We start from the raw sequence: 19,085 nt of genomic DNA on the forward strand, positions 1-19,085 counted from the left end.
GAGAGAAAGTGGAAAATTGGAAACACCTGCAGCAACTCAACTAAAAAGGGAGAAAGGAGAAAGGAGAGGGTTTAAATTCCATTAAGACTGTAAACAAGGGGAGCGCAAAGGCTGCAACTCTGCAGCTCCATACCTGGCGGTGCTCTGGTGGTAAGGGTGGTTCTCCGGCCACACAGCATTTCCACTGGTGGAAGGATATTTGGTAGAGACTGTTGAAGCCACCTGGTCCCAGCAGACCCCGGAAGGTGGCCACATTCGCTGGTGCTGGGACAAGGTCGTTAAGGATACAGCCTGGTGCCAGATTTCGGTTGCGATTTTCCATAATCCCTGAGACGCTGCTGCTACGCTATATCTCACGAACTTTTTCTGGGGCGGGCTGGCATCTGCCTGCAGTCTCGGGGCACCGGCAACAACAGGGTCCAGCGGGCGTACCTGGGTACAGCCTATATTTGGCCAATGCTTGGTGAAACCCTCCTGCAGAGGGGAGGAATGGGTCAAAGCCGCAGACCTTGGAAGTAAGGGGCCGGGGAAAACTGCCGCATCTGAGACAAGGCTTGGGAGAGAGGTACTGCCTGGGGTGTGGTCAGAGAGAGTAAAGAAGCGGGGAGTGAACGAGAGCTGAAGGCAGACGACGGTGCGCAATTGCCTATCCAGGAGAACACGCTGGGCAGCTGGGTGGCACCATTTTCACCGCTCCCGAGCATGTGAATACGTACCTATGAGCGCCGCAACAATCCACTCCAGTAGGCTAGCAGCGCCATCTAGTGGAGAGCGGAGCTGTTATACCAAGTCCCACCCAACTGGGACAGCTTCGCTCTTCAAGAACACAAACCTCACTGTCGGCTTAATTTATGGACTATAAAGAGCTACGCAGACTGACTTCTAGGGGAAAACGAAGCAATTTCAGTCCTACTTCAATCTGTTAGCAGGTTCATCTATTCAATTCTCTTTCCTTTTTCTCTTTTACAAATCTTTTCTTTTTCTTGAATACAGAAAGAGAAAAAATTCATTTTTATTTTCAATTTTCATTAAAAATGTCTTTAATTTTTATTACTATATTTTTTCTTTTGTGTAAATTTTTTCAAATTCTACTTTACTTCTATCATTTTATTTTAGTCTACTTCAGTGTATTCACCGTTTCAAATTTTCAAACAATTTCCTTTTTTTCCTTTCTTTTTCTTTATTGTTTCTTTTTTTTCTTGAATGAAGAGAAAAACTTCATTTTTACTTTCAATTTCTATTAAAAATATTCTTATTTAATTTTCATTACTATATTTTTTGCTTTTATGTAAATTTTTTCAAATTCTACTTTACTTCCATCATTTTATTTTAGTCTACTACACCATATTCACTTTTTCAAATTTTCAAACAATTTCTTTTTTCTTTTTCTTTTCTTTTTATTTTTTTTCTTTTTTGTTTCTTTTCTTTTTTCTTAAATGCAGAAAACAAAAAAATTCATATTTATTTTTAATTTTTATTAAAAATATTTTTCTTTAATTTTTTCTACTATATTCTTTACTTCTGTGTATGTTTTTTCAAATTCTATTTTACCCCCATCATCTTGTTTTAGTCTACTTCAGTGTATTCATCTTTTCAAATTCTCAAACAATATCCTTTTTTTTTTTCTCTCCCACCCCCCTTTTTTTTCTCTAATCTGTCAAACCACTTTCAACACCCAGACCAAAACACACCTAGGATCTAGCATCATCTATTCGATTTTTGTGTATGTGTGAGTTTTTAATTTCAACTTAATATTTTTTAAATTTTAATTTGTTAATTTCAATTTTTCTCACTCATTAATTCCTTTTCTCCATTCAAAATGACAACACGAGGGGCGCCTGGGTGGCGCAGTCGGTTAAGCGTCCGACTTCAGCCGGGTCACGATCTCGCGGTCCGTGAGTTCGAGCCCCGCGTCGGGCTCTGGGCTGATGGCTCAGAGCCTGGAGCCTGTTTCCGATTCTGTGTCTCCCTCTCTCTCTGCCCCTGCCCCGTTCATGCTCTGTCTCTCTCTGTCCCAAAAATAAATAAAAAAACAAAATGACAACACGAAAGAATTCACCCCAAAAGAAAGAGCACGAAGAAACGACAGCCAAGGATTTAACCAACACAGACATAAGCAAGATGTGTGAACCAGAATTTAGAATCACGATAATAAGAATACTAGCTGGAGTCAAAAATAGATTAGAATCCCTCACTGCAGAGATAAAAGAATAAAAAATAGCCAGAATGAAGTTAAATATGCTATAACTGAGCTGCAATCACGGTTGGATGCAGCGGCAGCACGGATGGACAAGGCAGAACAGAGAATCAGTGATATAGAGGACAAAATTTATAGAGAATAACGAAGCAGGAAAAAAGAGGGAGATTAAGGCAAAAGAGCACGATTTAAGAATTAAAGAAATCAGTGACTCATTAAAAAGGAACAACATCAGAATCATAGGGGTCCCAGAAGAGGAAGAGAGAGAAATAGGGGTAGAAGGTTATGTGAGCAAATCATAGCAGAAAACTTTCCTAACCTGGGGAAAGACACAGACATCAAAATCCAGGACTCCCATTAGATTCAACAAAAACTGACCATCAACAAGGCAGATCATAGTCAAACTCACAAAACACTCAGGCAAGGAGAGGATCCTGAAGGCAGCAAGGGAAAAATGTCCCTAACATACAAGAGAAGACAGATCAGGTTTGCAGCAGACCTATCCACAGAAACTTGGCAGGCCAGAAGGGAGTGGAGGGATATATTCAGTGTGCTGAATCAGAAATATGCAGCCAAGAATTCTTTATCCAGCAAGGCTGTCATTCAAAACAGAAGGAGAGATAAAAAGTTTCCCAGACAAACAAAAATTAAAGGAGTTTGTGACCACTAAACCAGCCCTGCAAGAAATTTTAAGGGGGACTCTCTGAGAGAAAAGATGAAAAAAAAAAAAAAAATATATATATATATATATATATATATATATAAATATCAAAAGCAACAAAAGATTAGAAAGGACCAGAGAACACCACCAGAAACTCCAACTCTACAAGCATCATAATGGCAATAAATTCATATCTTTCAGTATTCACTCTAAACGTCAATGGACTCAATGCTCCAATCAAAAGACATAGGGTAACAGAATGGTTAAAAGAACAAGATCCATCTATATGCTGTTTACAAGAGACCCACTTTAGACCTAAAGACACCTTCAGATGGAAAAGGGATAGAAAACCATCTATCATGCTAATGGTCAACAAAAGAAAGCCGGAGTAGCCATACTTATATCAGACAAGCTAGACTTTAAAATAAAGATTGTATCAAGGGATGCAGAAGGGCATTATATCATAATCAAGGGGTCTATAGACCAAGAAGACCTGACAATTGTAAACATTTATGTGCCAAATGTGAGAGCACCCAAATATATAAATCAATGAATCACAAACATCAAGGAACTCATCGATAGTAATACCATCACAGTAGGAGACTTCAACATCCCACTCACTACAATGGACAGATCATCTAATCAGAAAACCAACAAGGAAACAATGGCTTTGAATGACACACTGGACCAGATGGACGTAACAGATATATTCAGAACATTTCATCCTAAAGCACCAGAATACACATTCTTCTCCAGTGCACATGACACATTCTCCAGAATAGACCATATACTGGGACACAAATCAGCCCTAAGTACAAAAAGATCAAGATCATACCGTGCATATTTTCAGACCACAACGCTATGAAATAAGAAATCAACCACAAGAAAAAATTTGGAAAGGTAACAAATACTTGGAGACGGAAGAACATCCTCCTAAAGAATGAATGGACTAACCAAGCAGTTAAAGAGGAAAGCAAAAAGTATATGGAAGTCAATGAAAATGATAACACCACAACCCAAAACCTCCGGGACTCAGCAAAGGCAGTCATAAGAGGAAAGTATATAGCAATCCAGGCCTTCCTAAAGAAGGAAGAAAGATCTCAGATATACAACCTAATCTTACGCCTTATGGAGCTGGAAAAAGAACAGCAAATAAAACCCAAAACAGGCAGAATACAGGAAATAATAAAGATTAGAGCAGAAATTAATGCTATCAAAACCAAAAAGACAGTAGAACATATCAAGGAAATGAGAAGCTGGTTCTTTGAAAGAATTAACAAAACTGATAAACCACTAGCCAGTTTGATCAAGAAGAAAAAGGAAAGGACCCAAATAAATAAAATCAAGAATGAAAGAGGAGAGATCACAACCAAAAAAACAGAAATAAAAACGATAATAAGAGAATATTATCGGGGCACCTGGGTGGCTCAGTCGGTTAAGTGTCCGACTGCCGTTCAGGTCATGATCTCGCTGTTTGTGGGTTCAAGCCCCACATCAGGCTCTGTGCTGACAGCACAGAGCCTGGAGCCTGCTTCGGATTCTGTGTCTCCCTCTCTCTCTGCCCCTCCCCCGCTCATGCTGTGTGTCTCTCTTTGTGTCAAAAATAAATGAACATTAAAAAAAATTTTTTTTTAAAGAATATTATGGGGGCGCCTGGGTGGCGCAGTCGGTTAAGCGTCCGACTTCAGCCAGGTCACGATCTCGCCGTCTGCGAGTTCGAGCCCCGCGTCAGGCTCTGGGCTGATGGCTCAGAGCCTGGAGCCTCTTTCCGATTCTGTGTCTCCCTCTCTCTCTGCCCCTCCCCCGTTCATGCTCTGTCTCTCTCTGTCCCAAAAATAAATAAACTTTGAAAAAAAAATTTAAAAAAAAAATAAATAAAGAATATTATGAGCAATTGTATGCCAATAAAATGGGTAATCTGAAAGAAATGGACAAATTCCTAGAAACATATATACTACCAAAACTGAAGCAGGAAGAAAAAGAAAACTTGAACAGACCCATAACCAGTAAGGAAATCGAATTAATAATCAAAAATCTGCCAAAAAACAAGAGTCCAGGGCTAGATGGCTTTCCAGGGGAATTCTACCAAACATTTAAGGAAGAGTTAACACCTATTCTCTTGAAGCTGTTCCAAAAAATAGAAATGGAAGGAAAACTTCCAAACTCTTTCTATGAAGCCAGCCTTACCTTGATTCCAAAACCAGACAGATACCCACTAAAAAGGAGAACTATAGACTAATTTCCCTGATGAACATGGATGCAAAAATCCTCAACAAGGTATCAGTCAATGGGATCCAACAATACATTAAAAAAAATATTCACCACGACCAAGTGGGATTTATACCTGGGATGCAGGGCTGGTTCAATATCTGCAAAACAATTAACATGATGCATCACATCAATAAAAGAAAGGACAAGAACCATATGATCCTCTCAATAGATGCACAGGAAGCATTTGACAAAATACAGTATCCTTTCTTGATAAAAACCCTCAAGAGGGGTGCCTGGGTGACTCAGTCGGTTAAGCGTCCGACTTCAGCTCAGGTCATGATCTTACAGTTTGTGAGTTCAAGCCCTGCGTCGGGCTCTGTGCTGACAGCTTGAAGCCTGGAGCCTGCTTCGGATTCTGTGTCCCCCTCTCTCTGCCCCTCCCCTGCTCATGCTCTGTCTCTCTCTGTCTCAAAATAAATAAAAAGCATTAAAAAAAATGTTTTTTTAATAAATAAATAAAAATAAAAACCTTCAAGAAAGTAGGGATAGAAGGATCATACCTCGAGATCATAAAAGCCATATATGAATGACCCAACGCTAATATCATCCTCAATGGGGAAAAACTGAGAGCTTCCCCCTAAGGTCAGGAACAAGACAGGGATGTCCACTCTCGCCACTGTTATTCAACATAGTATTGGAAGTCTTAGCCTCTGCAATCAGACAACACAAAGAAATAAAAGGCATCCAAATCGGCCAGGAGGAAGACAAACTTTCACTCTTCACAGATGACATGATACTCTATATGGAAAACCCAAAAGATTCCACCAAAAAACTGCTAGAACTGATTCATGAATTCGGCAAAGTGGCAGGGTATAAAATCAATGCACAGAAATCGGCTGCATTCCTATACACGAACAATGAAGCGACAGAAAGAGAAATCAAGGAATCGATTCCACTTACAGTTGCACAAAAAACCCATAAAATACCTAGGAATAAATCTAACCAGAGAGGTGAAAAATCTATACACTGAAAACTATAGAAAGCTTATGAAAGAAATTGAAGAAGACACACACAAAAAAAATGGAAAAATATTCCATGCTCCTGGATAGGGAGAGCAAATATTGTTAAAATGTCAATAGTACCCAAAGCAATCTACATATTCAATGCAATCCCTATCAAAATAACACCAGCATTCTTCACAGAGCTAGAACAAACAATCCTAAAATTTGTATGGAACCAGAAAAGACTCTGAATAGCCAAAGCAATCTTGAAAAAGAAAACCAAAGCAGGAAGCATCACAATCCCAGACTTCAAGCTATACTACAAAGCCGTAATCATCAAGACAGTATGGTACTGGCACAAGAACACTCAGATCAACAGAACAGAATAGAGAGCCCAGAAATGGACCCACAACTGTATGGCCAACTAATCTTTGACAAAACAGGGAAGAATATTCAATGGAATAAAGACAGTCTCTTCAGCAAGTGGTGCTGGGAAAACTGGACAGCGACATGCAGAAGAATGAACCTGGACCACTTTCTTACACCATACACAAAAATAAACTCAAAATGGATGAAAGACCTAAATGTAAGACAGAAAGCCATCGGGCGCGCCTGGGTGGCTCAGTCAGTTGAGCCTCCAACTTCGGCTCAGGTCATGATCTCGCTGTCCGTGAGTTCGAGCCCTGCGTCGGGCTCTGTGCTGACAGCTCAGAGCCTGGAACCTGTTTCGGATGCTGTGTCTCCCTCTCTCTCTGCCCCTCCCCCACTCATGCTCTGTCTCTCTCTGTCAATAATAAACATTAAATATTAAAAAAAAAAAAAAAAAAAGACAGAAAGCCATCAAAATCCTCGAGGAAAAAGCAGGAAAAAATCTCTTAGATCTTGCCCGCAGCAACTTCTTACTCAACACATCTCCGGAGGCAAGGGAAACAAAAGCAAAAATGAACTATTGGGACCTCATCAAAATAAAAAACTTCTGCAAAGCAAAGGAAACAATCAGAAAGACTAAAAGGCAACCGACAGAATGGGAGAAGATATTTGCAAATGACATATCAGATAAAGGGTTAGTATCCAAAATCTATAAAGAACTTATCAAACTCAACACCCAAAAAACAAATAATCCCGTGAAGAAATGGGCAAAAGACATGAATAGACGCTTCTCCAAAGAAGACATCCAGATGGCCAACCGACACAAGAAAAAATGCTCCACAACACTCATCACCAGGGAAATACAAATCAAAACCACAATGAGATACCACCTTACACCTGTCAGAATGTCTAACATGAACAACTGAGGCAACAACAGATGTTGGCGAGGATGCGGAGAAAGAGGATCTCTTTTGCATTGTTGGTGGCAGTGCAAGCTGGTGCAGCCACTCTGGAAAACAGTATGGAGGGTCCTCAAAAAACTAAAAATAGAACTACCCTATGACCCAGCAATTGCACTACTAGGCATTTATCCAAGGGATACAGGTGTGCTCTTTTGAAGGGACACATGCACCCCCATGTTTATAGCAGCACTATCGACAATAGCCAAAGTATGGAAAGAGCCCAGATGTCCATCGATGGAGGAGTGGAAAAAGAAGATGTGGTATATATATACAATGGAGTAGTACTCGGCAATCAAAAAGAATGAAATCTTGCCATCTGCAACTACGTGGATGGAACTGGAGGGTATTATGCTAAGTGAAATTAGTCCATCAGAAAAAGACAAATACCAGATGACTTCACTCATATGAGGCCTTTAAGAGACAAAACAGATGAACATAAAGGAAGGGAAACAAAAATAATATAAAAACAGGGAGGAGGAGGGGCGCCTGGGTGGCGCAGTCGGTTAAGCGTCCGACTTCAGCCAGGTCACGATCTCACGGTCCGTGAGTTCGAGCCCCGCGTCAGGCTCTGGGCTGATGGCTCAGAGCCTGGAGCCTGTTTCCGATTCTGTGTCTCCCTCTCTCTCTGCCCCTCCCCCGTTCATGCTCTGTTTCTCTCTGTCCCAAAAATAAATAAACGTTGAAAAAAAAAATTAAAAAAAAAAAAAAAAAAAAAAACAGGGAGGAGGACAAAACAGAAGAGACTCATAAATATGGAGAACAAACAGAAGGTTACTAGAAGGGTTGTGGGAGGGGGGATGGCCTAAATGAGTGAGGGGCACTAAGGAATCTACTCTTGAAATCATTGTTGCACTACATGCTAACTAATTTGGATGTAAAGTTTAAAAAATAAAAAACAAAATTTAAAAAAATAAAAATAAAAGCTCTTTTAAGAGGTTATCTATTTGACCAACCAACTGGCTCCATTACTTCTAGAAAGTACACTCACGCCCTGAGTGTCTGCTGATCCTCGGCCACTCTCCAACACGCTCTCGGACCTCTACTCTCACCGGCTGGGCTGTACCTGAGCAAGTGAAGCACTCTGTGCCATCCACAAATGTTCTGTGGTTACTCGATTTAATCATCTGTTATGCAAACCGATGAAACTGACTTAAGAGAAGATAGGTTTTTTTCTCTATAAATCAGGTTGAATGCTGTTGAAAGACTCAGTAGAAGTGGGCAAAATAATAAACGTTGTAACAGATGTGACAGTTCAATAATAAAACCTTAGAAATAAAAACATCAAAACCTAAAACTTTAAAAAAACTAAAACCTATGGAAGGTTCCATAGATGTCTTTAAGCTTTTGCTTCACTTTAAAGGAATGAAAACGGTAAAGACAAGGCAGACCGTGGACTCTCACAGAAAGGACCTACGTCAAAATACTGGTGAGTAAATTTATATGTGAGGTAAAACAAAACGTTTACAATACATATGTATCTTTACTAATATTATCCCCAAATCAGTGACTTCTCAATAAGCAGCCAACCAGTGGATCCAACTACATCTCCTAAAATTGACTCTATTGTAGTTTTCTGCACTCAACTGATAAATTTTATTCTAGTTCTACATACCTGGAGTGACAATAATGCTGCTATCTTGCTACAAAGCAAATGTACGAATTCTACCTGAAAAGATCCAAGAATTGGTACTTAGAAGACCTCGAATACAACAAAATATTCTATTTTATGATGTCGCACCACGAAACAGACTCTGTTAGCAGATTACTGGCCAAAATAGACATATCTCTTTGCCATTATCCTTACTGTAAGGGCATGAATATTACTGCATATAAAGGAGATAAAGAGTACACTTTAAAAACTGTCAGCAGACCCTCATTTGCCCAACTGACACAAAAGGGAATTTTGGCTCCCAAGAGACCTTGTAAGATGAGAAAATTACACAAATACAGGAATCTTCCGAACACAAGTTTGAGAAAATACTTAAGTGAAAACAGAATTTGATTATAAAAATGAACATGACCAAGTAAGGGAAAGCATTTATTTCTGGCCCACAAACCAGCAGACCTACTCATCCACAGAAGTTCTGAATGTTAGGGACACACTGGATAGAAAGAAAAATGAAGATGTGGCCCAATGCCATGTTGACTGTACTATAACGAAAATAACTGTCCAGGGCGCCTGGGTGGCTCAGTCGGTTGAGCGTCCGACTTTGGCTCAGGTCATGCTCTCACAGTCCGTGGGTTTGAGCCCTTCATCGGGCTGTGCTGACAGCTCAGAGCCTGGAGCCTGCTTTAGATTCTGTCTCTCTCTGTCTCTCTCTCTGCCCCTCCCCTGCTCACATGTGCTCTCTCTCCCTCTCTCTCCCCCTCTCTCAAAATAAATAAATAAACTTTGAAAAAAATGTTAAAAATTTTTAAAATAAGATAAAAATCTTGAAAAAAAGAAACCAATGTGAAAAATATTTACGGATAAACCAACTTCTTATAAAATTAGTACTTCTCTAAATATCTCTGTGTTTAATTCCAGCAGCGATCTGTGCCCACTGTGGTAACCGTCTGGACAGTCTTTCCATGAATCTTGATGTGATACATACGGACTTGGCAGGGTGACAGAAGGTAACCAGACTTGCTATGGCTGATCAGTTTGTAATATATGTAAATATCAAATCATTACATCACACCTGAACTCAATATAATATTGTAAGTCAATTATACTCAAAAAAATTAGGAGTTCTCAGAAATTTTCTAGGAAAAGCAAGCAAGTCAAGAGCTAAATATAATCTCAAAGATTTTGGGCAAGGAGAAACAAACAAAACAAACACTAAAAAAAAAAAAGGTTATGCTGACAAATTATAGACACTGTAATAAATTTCTTACAACAATTAAGGATGCCAAGGCTGAGAACATAGAGAAAAAAAAGGACAGAAGTCTGGGAGCCAGTTCCAGGTCGGGGGTAAAGAACCAGCAATTGCACAGTAGGAAAAAGCAAACAGCACACGGCCCAGGTGTGACAGTGGGTACATTCAAGAGGAAAAGCTGAGGTCACTTTTCTGGTGACCACTGGAAATCTTATTTTGAGGCCATGGGAATGTAACCTTCCTTTTGATACACCTTCCAGGAAGGAGCCCCAGAAGTAGCTCCCCCTTAGTAAGACGTCTCTACATGTACCCACTGCTCAGAGTTAGAACGCACTCCGCATACGCTAGCCCCCAATCCTTCAGCCAGGCAAGAGCTGATGTTAATGTCATTTTTCATATGAGACAAAGGGCTCCAAATACAGTCAACTTTTTAAATAGCATGACAAACTTACCTGTCGAGTGAATATTTTTCCCCAAGTTAGAAAGATTCTCTACCCCTCAAAAACTCATTTACAAGAAAATCTGCTGTTCTTGTCATAATGTATAACATGGATGTTTTCCTGCTCTTACCAGGCCAGCTGTAACCAAGATCCCCACCATGCAAACTGGCAGCTAACAGTTATGTGCCTTCAGAGACACCAAGTGGAGACAACAATTACAGCAGATTATCGGTGCAGGTAAGGGGCACGTTGTCCCTTCTCTACAACTTTCGGCTGTGGGGGGACACTTAGTTCCCAGTCCTCCTATTTCCCCAGGAGGGGAGGGAATGTCCCCTGGAGTGAAAGTACAGAACATAGCAGGCTTTCCTCCCCACCCCACTCCCACCCCTAACTTCCCGGGAGAGAAGGCCTGGCTTCCACTGAGTGGCTTGCCTGGGGCCATGCATCTGGCTGAGCTCTTCCCTCTCTCTTTCAGATCTACCTGGCTTGCAGAACCTAATATATGCTCCTCCAAGTCCTGTTTTAGGGGAAGTCTCTGCCTCTATGAGGACAGTGTCCAGCCATCTGGCTGTGCCAGGGACAAGGACGACGTGTCTCTTAACTCAAAGGGGAAGTATTAACACGAACACGGCTACAGATCTAGGGCAGTCTGATCTCCAGTTATGTCTCCTTTCTCAGGTCAGTACACAGTTGAGAGGAAAGGACAAAGATGTTCTTTACTGACCCCCTAGAGCCATAAGCCAGTATTAAGAAGATAAAAATAAGCTAGACAAAGAAGACCTTTTTTTTTCCTACCCATCCTCATTACTTTTTAAAGCATTTAATAAAAAATCCACACATGTAGCTGATACAATGGTTCCGTCTCATCAAATGACACCAGCTTGCTTGTCCCAGAATCAACATGATCACACGAGCTCAGCATGGGTTAACAAGCCAAAGCACTTGGGGCACCTGGGTGGCTCAGTCAGTTAAGTGTCTGACTCTTGGTTTTGGCCCAGGTCATGATCTCACAGTTCATGAGTTCCAGCCCCGCATCAGGCTCTGTGCTGACAGCCTGGAGCCTGCTTGGGATTCTCGCTCACTCACTCTCTCTCTCTCTTAAAATAAATATCCTTTAAACAAACAAACAAACAAACAAACCCCCTAGTCAATAGTATCGGCCCTCAGCAACAAGATTAGATTTTGAGGCAACCTCTAGTTAGATCAGATGACCTCATATGTTAAGGGTTCTTCTGGACTTAAAGTTCTGATTTTTTTTTTTTTTTTTTAATTTTTTTTTTCAACGTTTATTTATTTTTGGGACAGAGAGAGACAGTGCATGAACGGGGGAGGGGCAGAGAGAGAGGGAGACACAGAATCGGAAACTGGCTCCGGGCTCTGAGCCATCAGCTCAGAGCCCGACGCGGGGCTCGAACTCCCGGACCGCGAGATCGTGACCTGGCTGAAGTCGGACGCTTAACCGACTGCGCCACCCAGGCGCCCCTTAAAGTTCTGATTTTTAACTAAAACTCTATCTGCAGTTTGCAACCATCACTGGAAATCACACTTTTCACATCTTCTTTAGTAGTTCAAGTAAAGTGCAGCGATACGAACAAGTCAATGAATACACATGAGCCACTTATTCTTTATCTGTAAAAATGAGGATATTACCGTGTACTGCTCAGGTGTCGTGAAGAGACCAAATCACTTAATATATGTGAAAAAGCATCAAAATTCTGGACACGCACATTTCTGTTTTGTTTCCTTTCTGCGTGGCCGGCAGCTACCGCCTTCCGCCACTAGATGGCAGTGCTGCATGGGTAAGGCCAGTCTGGATTGTAGTCAAGGGCTTCAGGTGAAATGTGTGAAAAATCAAATTACAGGGGTTTTCCTGGCATCCGATAAGGTAATAGAGTTGTAGATAGCTAATAAAAATGTGTGAACGTTTACCTCTGACCCCAGACTGAGAGAAACAATCTCATCCTCAAAAGCAGAATGTGTGTCAATATGAGCAGGAATTCCTGGGACAGAAAATAAAATAACATGTCACTTCATTTTTCCTTTTAGCAGATTTAAGATGACTCTAAATACAGCCTCTCATTACTATGGTTGAGAACACTGTGTGATAATCGGGAGTGGAGGATAATTTTAGTTAAAAGGAAACATTTAGGGTGAATGTGACTAAACAAAATCAAACTAAATCTCAACTAAAAATATCTTAACTTCATGATGAAGTGCCACTGGCACTCAATTTTGAAACCAAAATGTGAGAGTCACTGCTGACCTAGGACGATGACCCGGTCCCAGCCCGAGAGAAAGGTGTGAAAGATAAATACCAAAGTCACGTTCTCCTTGAACACTGGATCCCCAAGTACACGCAGGGCAAAAGCGACAGCCGGGTGTGAGGACCAAGCCTGTCAATAATTAACATGCGGCTTCCTCTACCCATTTCCCATCTATGTTAACTGAGTATTTCCTAGAAAAAGGAACTTTGCCACATGGTATGAGTACATAAAACAAGTAAGATGTACCCGTCCTCAAGGAACATACAGACCAAGAACACTGATAGGTAAACAGGCAATTATAATACATTGTGATAAAAGCAGGAAAAAAACCAAAACCCCACAATGTCTGACATTAGTCAGATCCTTAAGACCATTTCGTTACTACAAACATCAAATGGAGATGCTAATAAATGCAAAAAAATCAGGACCCTAAAGATTTTTTCACTGACGTACCATCCTAGAATTGTCTTCACCTTCTGAGGGGAAAGGAGAGACCAGGTATCTGTAAATTATTTGGATCCTCTATGACACTTGTCTCCTATTCCTTAAAACAATCTCCCCCCTCTCTCAATGAAACGTAGAGAAGTGAACAAAAAAAGAAATCACAAAAAAAAAAAAAAAAAAAAAAATCACACAGCAACTATGTCAGCCTGCTTACCTACATTTTGAGAAGCAAGTTCCTCAAGGGATTAACGTTTGCCTTACATGTAACAAACACAAGCAAATTACTGTGAAGAGATAGTTTGAGATAAAAAATAGTATCTTTGATTTTAGGGAGTTGCATACTCTACTTCATTATGAAATATGTGGTTGGAGTATTAAAAGAAGAAGCACTCACCATGTCCAGGTTCATACTGGTTTACAGTCAACTGATCGGGTTTGTGTTTAATGTGACCTTCTTTCAACCATTTCTCCAAAATGCTATCACAAATGTCAGGAAGACCTGATGTCGGTAATCATAAAGGTGAAACATATTAAAATATTTACTTTGCATGTTTTACTCAAGAATAAAGTCACTGTGAGAAAAATCACGCAGCTTTTAATTTCGCAGTCAGATCCAAATGCAGCAATAAGACCCATAACGCAGAACAAAATAAAAACAAAACCTTCTTGAGAAGCTTCTGAAGTTATTTTGTTGATTTTAATCAATAAAGTATCCAAAAGAACACTTGTGCTGACTGAAAGGGCGGGCCTACGCCAGCCGACTCCATCTTGTTCTGTGTCCTTCACCTTGACCACACCTCCTCCCCTTGAGTAAACCCTCCCTCACCTGCCGGACCCTTCCCCAGGACCCCTCCCCAGCCAATCGGCTGAGGCCACAGCCATTACCTCACCAACTGCCCCCAGGCCCCAATAAAACCTTTGTCCTTTTGAAACTCGCTCTCTTTCCCTGGTATCTCACCGCTGCGCCGGTGCAGGTAGGGGATTGAGCTCGAGCTAGCTCGAATAAAGGCTCTTTGCTTTTGCATCGGACTCGGCTCCCTAGTGGTCTTTGGGGATCACGAATTCTGGGCATAACACTGACAATTTTGGTATTTTGTAAAACAGCAATAAGATTATAAAAGTCACTATTATATACTAGACATTAGCCTGACCGCTCTTTTTAAATTATTTTAATTATTTTAAATTAAATTTAAATCTAACTTAGTTATTCCAAGTCATTTCCCTTTAGAAAAACACAGTTTTCAGGGCACCTGGCTGCTTCAGCTGATAAGACCATGAGACTCTTAATCTCCGGGTTGTGAGTTCAAGCCCCATGTTAGGTACAGAGATTACTTTAAAAAATAAAATATTAAAAAAAAAAAAAAACCACAGCTTTCAAAGTAGAACCAACTTACTTTCACTGGAGTCAAAAATAACAGAAAGTTAAAAGTTTTACAGCATCAAATGTTGGCGTGGCGGGTGGGAGAGGAGGTACACGCTTGGTAAGAATATGTCGACACAGCTGCTTTAGGGGGCAATTTTTCAGTGTCTACTAACATTTTTAAATGAACACAACCTTGATCTAACTATTCTACTTCTCCTGGCTAACTGCATAACAGGCGGGCACAAAGACACTCACAGCAGCACTATTTATAACAGCTAACAACTAGAAACAACCTAAATGTCTACCAACAGGGAACTAACTGAATAAGCTACCGCTAAACACTGAATAAAATTAAAAAGCTGTATTAGATCTCCCAGACATTTAACGAAGGGAAAAGAACAAGCAGAAGGATACACATAATATGTGAACATACTACATATAACCACAACATAGTGAGTATGACATACTAACAACTATCTACCTTTACAGGTGTCCCTGGTGGGATGTAAACTCATTTGTTACAGGACTGGAATAAAATGTACTAGCCGGTTAACAGTACTACTTCTGAGAAGTATGCGACTAAGGATGGTGTTCAAGAGGGACTTCAGCCTCGGCTATATGTATCCCGTTTTGATAACAAAACTGCACTACGTATGCAATTTAAATGTTTTAAATTTAACCAGTTATCTCACCAGTTTACCTAGAAATGACAAATGAAACATACTATGACATCCTTCCAATAGATTAAATCTTTCTTTTCTGACTCAGCATTTGTCACCGATTCACAATTACTTACCCCCAGGTAATGGCTTGCCTCTATCCACATTGTTGTTTTCATAGTGGAATTCATAACCAAAGTGCTTTACTCTTCTGTGCTTTAAAGATTTTTGAACTATACGAAGAGAAGAAAATAAACTACTTGAGAGAAAAAGAATTGCATTTCTTTGTATATTCAAAGTCAAAATTGTGAGTAAAGATTCCCTTAGTAATAGTAATTTTTGCTAACTGCTAAATTATTGTCGTTAATAAAATTAACCACTCTACCTCATCTCTGCTACATTTTCAGTCTAAAATTGTGACAATCCCTTTTTTCACTCCAGTCAACTTTAAAGAGTTAAACACAAACACTGCCAATCACAAGACCATTAAAGATCCGGAAAGAGGGTAACTAATTTGCAAGACTCTCCAGGAGGCTTTTACTGCATTGTGAACTGGTGATTCCTCACAGGAAATGTGCCTTAGAGGGGAGAGGATCAACTAAGATAATACAGGTGAAAGGGCTTATCTGTATTAGCTCTACAAAAGTTAGCTAATAAATATTAATTAGTTTGGAGCTTAAAATTGATAGTTATATAAATGTCATTTATGATTAATGCTCCTAAGAATTATTGGTATGACTTGCCGAATATTAGATCTAGGCTACTCCCAATAATTTTGAGGAAATATTAGAAGTTTTAATAAAGCAAAGGAGGAGGAGGAAAGAAGGAGCAGTAACGTGGTATTTTGCAGAGACACTGAACACATTTTAAAAGTTTTACTTACCATTTTGATTGCCTGTATCTTCTGTCCAGTTAATACTTTCCAAAAGCATTTTCTCATCCTCAGAAGAAATAATTTCTTCTACTACCATGAGGCCTGGAGGTAAGGCCTGAAGCCCCAACTCTTTCCATTGTGCTGTGGGAAACCAAATTAAAACAGTCACATACAAAACTTACAGTTTCTAAATACAAATAATTCTGTCCATAGCCATTTATGAGATCCTAAAATTCCCAATCCTTATATTCATAAATAAGAACACTAGAGGCACATGACATAGGAAAATATAAAAATAAAGACCAAGATAAAAATCATGGTACATTTTATCCACTACAGTTACCAACAGCAAATAAAACAATATTTACTTCAATATTATTTGAACACAATTGAGGTTTTTTTTTTAATTTTTTTTAACATGTATTTATTTTTGAGAGACAGAGCATGAGCAGGGGAGGGACAGACAGAGAGGGAGACACAGAAACCGAAGCAGGTTCCAGGCTCTGAGCTGTCAGCACAGAGCCCCACGTGGAGCTCTAACTCACAAACCGCAAATTCATGAGCAAAGTCAGATGCTTAACCAACTGAGCCACCCAGGCACCCCACGATTGAGCTTTTTAAATCTCACTAGGAAACAAGGTTTTTCATAATATCTACAATATGCTCCTCGATTTAAAAGCTAGATTGTCTGTAAATATTGAAAACACAAATTTAAATGCTCATTTTGGCCCTTAGGTTCTTGATACTAACTATGGTCAAGTAACAGAAAAAGGTAAAACAACAAAAAACTTATTCTAAAGAAATAAAAATATCATTGTAGAATTGATGCATTAAGGAATTATTTGGTATATATTAAAATAATTTAAGTCCTTGTGTCCTTAAAGTTTAAGATAGATGCAACCGTGAAAGAAAAAAAAAGATAGAATTTATGATTAAAGGGAACAGTGCAATTCACATTTATCATTAGGGATCTCATTGTTCATGTTAGACATGATTTCTAAAGCTTTTCTGCTGAAGAGTTTTCATCTTTGAATCATATAATATAAAAATTCACAACAATAATATAAATGTCTACTAGATTTTATTACTATTTCAGAAATACAAATAGTGAATAACCTGATAAATATTTACCAAAGTGTTTACTGTATGTCAGGCATTATATTATTTGTTTAAATTATGTAAGAAACACTTGGGGAAAATTCCTTAAAGATGGGCAATTTATAGTATAAGACATTCATACTTAGTTTTCTTTTTTTTTTTTTAAAGGTTTGATTTTTTTTTTAACATTTATTTATTTTTGAGACAGAGAGAGAGAAAGCATGAACGGGGGAGGGGCAGAGAGAGAGGGAGACACAGAATCCGAAACAGGCTCCAGGCTCTGAGCGGTCAGCACAGAGCCTGACGCGGGGCTCGAACTCACGAACCGCGAGATCATGACCTGAGCCGAAGTCGGCCGCTTAACCGACTGAGCCACCCAGGCGCCCCCATACTTAGTTTTCTAAAAATACATTTAAAAAAAGATTAAAAATACCCCTTGTATTTGTTACTCAGTGGCTCTCTGGTGGTGATTATCAGAACATCTGTGACACAACTCTATTGTCTATTCATTTCTACCAAGAATTATCTCCAAGGTGGGGGCACCTGGGTGGCTCATTCGGTTAAGTGCCCAACTCTTCATTTGGGTTCAGGTCATGATCTCACAGTTCCCGAGTTCAAGCCCCACATCAGGCTCTCCACTGACAGCATGTAGCCTGCTTGGCATTCTCTCTCTTCTCTCCCCCTTCGCCCCTCTCCTGCTCATACTCTCTCTCAAAATAAATAAACTTAAAAAAAAAGTTTTAAAAAGATTTTTTTCCAAGGTTATAAACATGATAACAACAGTCTTGAAAGTACATCTGTATCTAATACGGGATTTCAAATAAAGAACACTCTAGAACTCACTTTGGGCAATTTCTTACAGGGTGTTCAACATACTGACTAGGAGAAAACCCAAAGACAGTATTTTCTAATTAAAACTTACTCCCAAACCATTCAGTTTTCAAAAGCCAATCATAAACACATACTAGATATAATATGTTTTTTTTTCAATCTGCAAAGCTTAAGCCAGATTTTAAACACATACAGATACTGAAAATTATAACACCTAAAATAGATCTTTAAAAAGTTTTAAAAAGTTTCCTTTGAGTCTTACTTTACCAACACATAAATTTGGTCAGATTATGCTCACCTACCAGTCCCCAGGATACCTGAACAAAACATGACATTGTCTGAAGAGGTGACAAGTTAGGGGCATGTGGGTGGCTCAATAACATAAGTGTCCAATTCTTGGTTTCAGCTCAGGTCATGATCTCACGGTTAGTGAGATCGAGCCCCATGTCGGGCTCCTCGCTGCAGTGTGAAGCCTGCTTGGGATTCTCTCTCTCTCCGTCTGTCTCTGGCCCTCCCCTGCTTGCACTCTCTCCCTCTCTCAAAATAAATAAATAGACTTAAAAAAAAAAAAAAAAAGAGGTGGCAAGTGAATTTAATAGGAGATCAGATGTCTAAGTCAAAGTTCATCTCATTTCCATGGGACAAGGGTGAAGAGACATAATAATCTCCCTAGCAGTTCTGTAAATCAGCCTACAAAGCTTTTATTTAAATTAGTTACCTTAAATAAAATTAAATTAAAAAATCAGTTCCTCAATCCCACAATCATGTTGGACAGTGCCACTATGAACGTGTGAACATCTGCATCATCACAGCGAGTTCTACTGGACGCTGCCACTATAAAGCTTTAGGGGTC

General features: G+C 39.6%; 1 protein-coding gene across 10 annotated transcripts in view; it reads right to left on the reverse strand.

Annotated features, from left to right (window-relative positions):
* Positions 1 to 19,085, reverse strand: part of ALKBH8 (alkB homolog 8, tRNA methyltransferase) — a 65,074-nt gene that overhangs the window by 35,990 nt on the left and 9,999 nt on the right. For all 10 annotated transcript variants that reach the window (XM_043579229.1, XM_043579226.1, XM_043579233.1 and 7 more), the window contains 4 exons: positions 16,313 to 16,444; positions 15,567 to 15,662; positions 13,802 to 13,906; positions 12,629 to 12,699 (listed from right to left, as the gene is read on the reverse strand). In XM_043579229.1, the coding sequence (XP_043435164.1) occupies positions 12,629 to 12,699; positions 13,802 to 13,906; positions 15,567 to 15,662; positions 16,313 to 16,444 (404 nt within the window). The remainder of the gene's footprint in view (positions 1 to 12,628; positions 12,700 to 13,801; positions 13,907 to 15,566; positions 15,663 to 16,312; positions 16,445 to 19,085) is intronic.

Source organism: Prionailurus bengalensis, chromosome D1, assembly GCF_016509475.1.
Source record: "Prionailurus bengalensis isolate Pbe53 chromosome D1, Fcat_Pben_1.1_paternal_pri, whole genome shotgun sequence".
Lineage (NCBI taxonomy): Eukaryota > Metazoa > Chordata > Mammalia > Carnivora > Felidae > Prionailurus > Prionailurus bengalensis.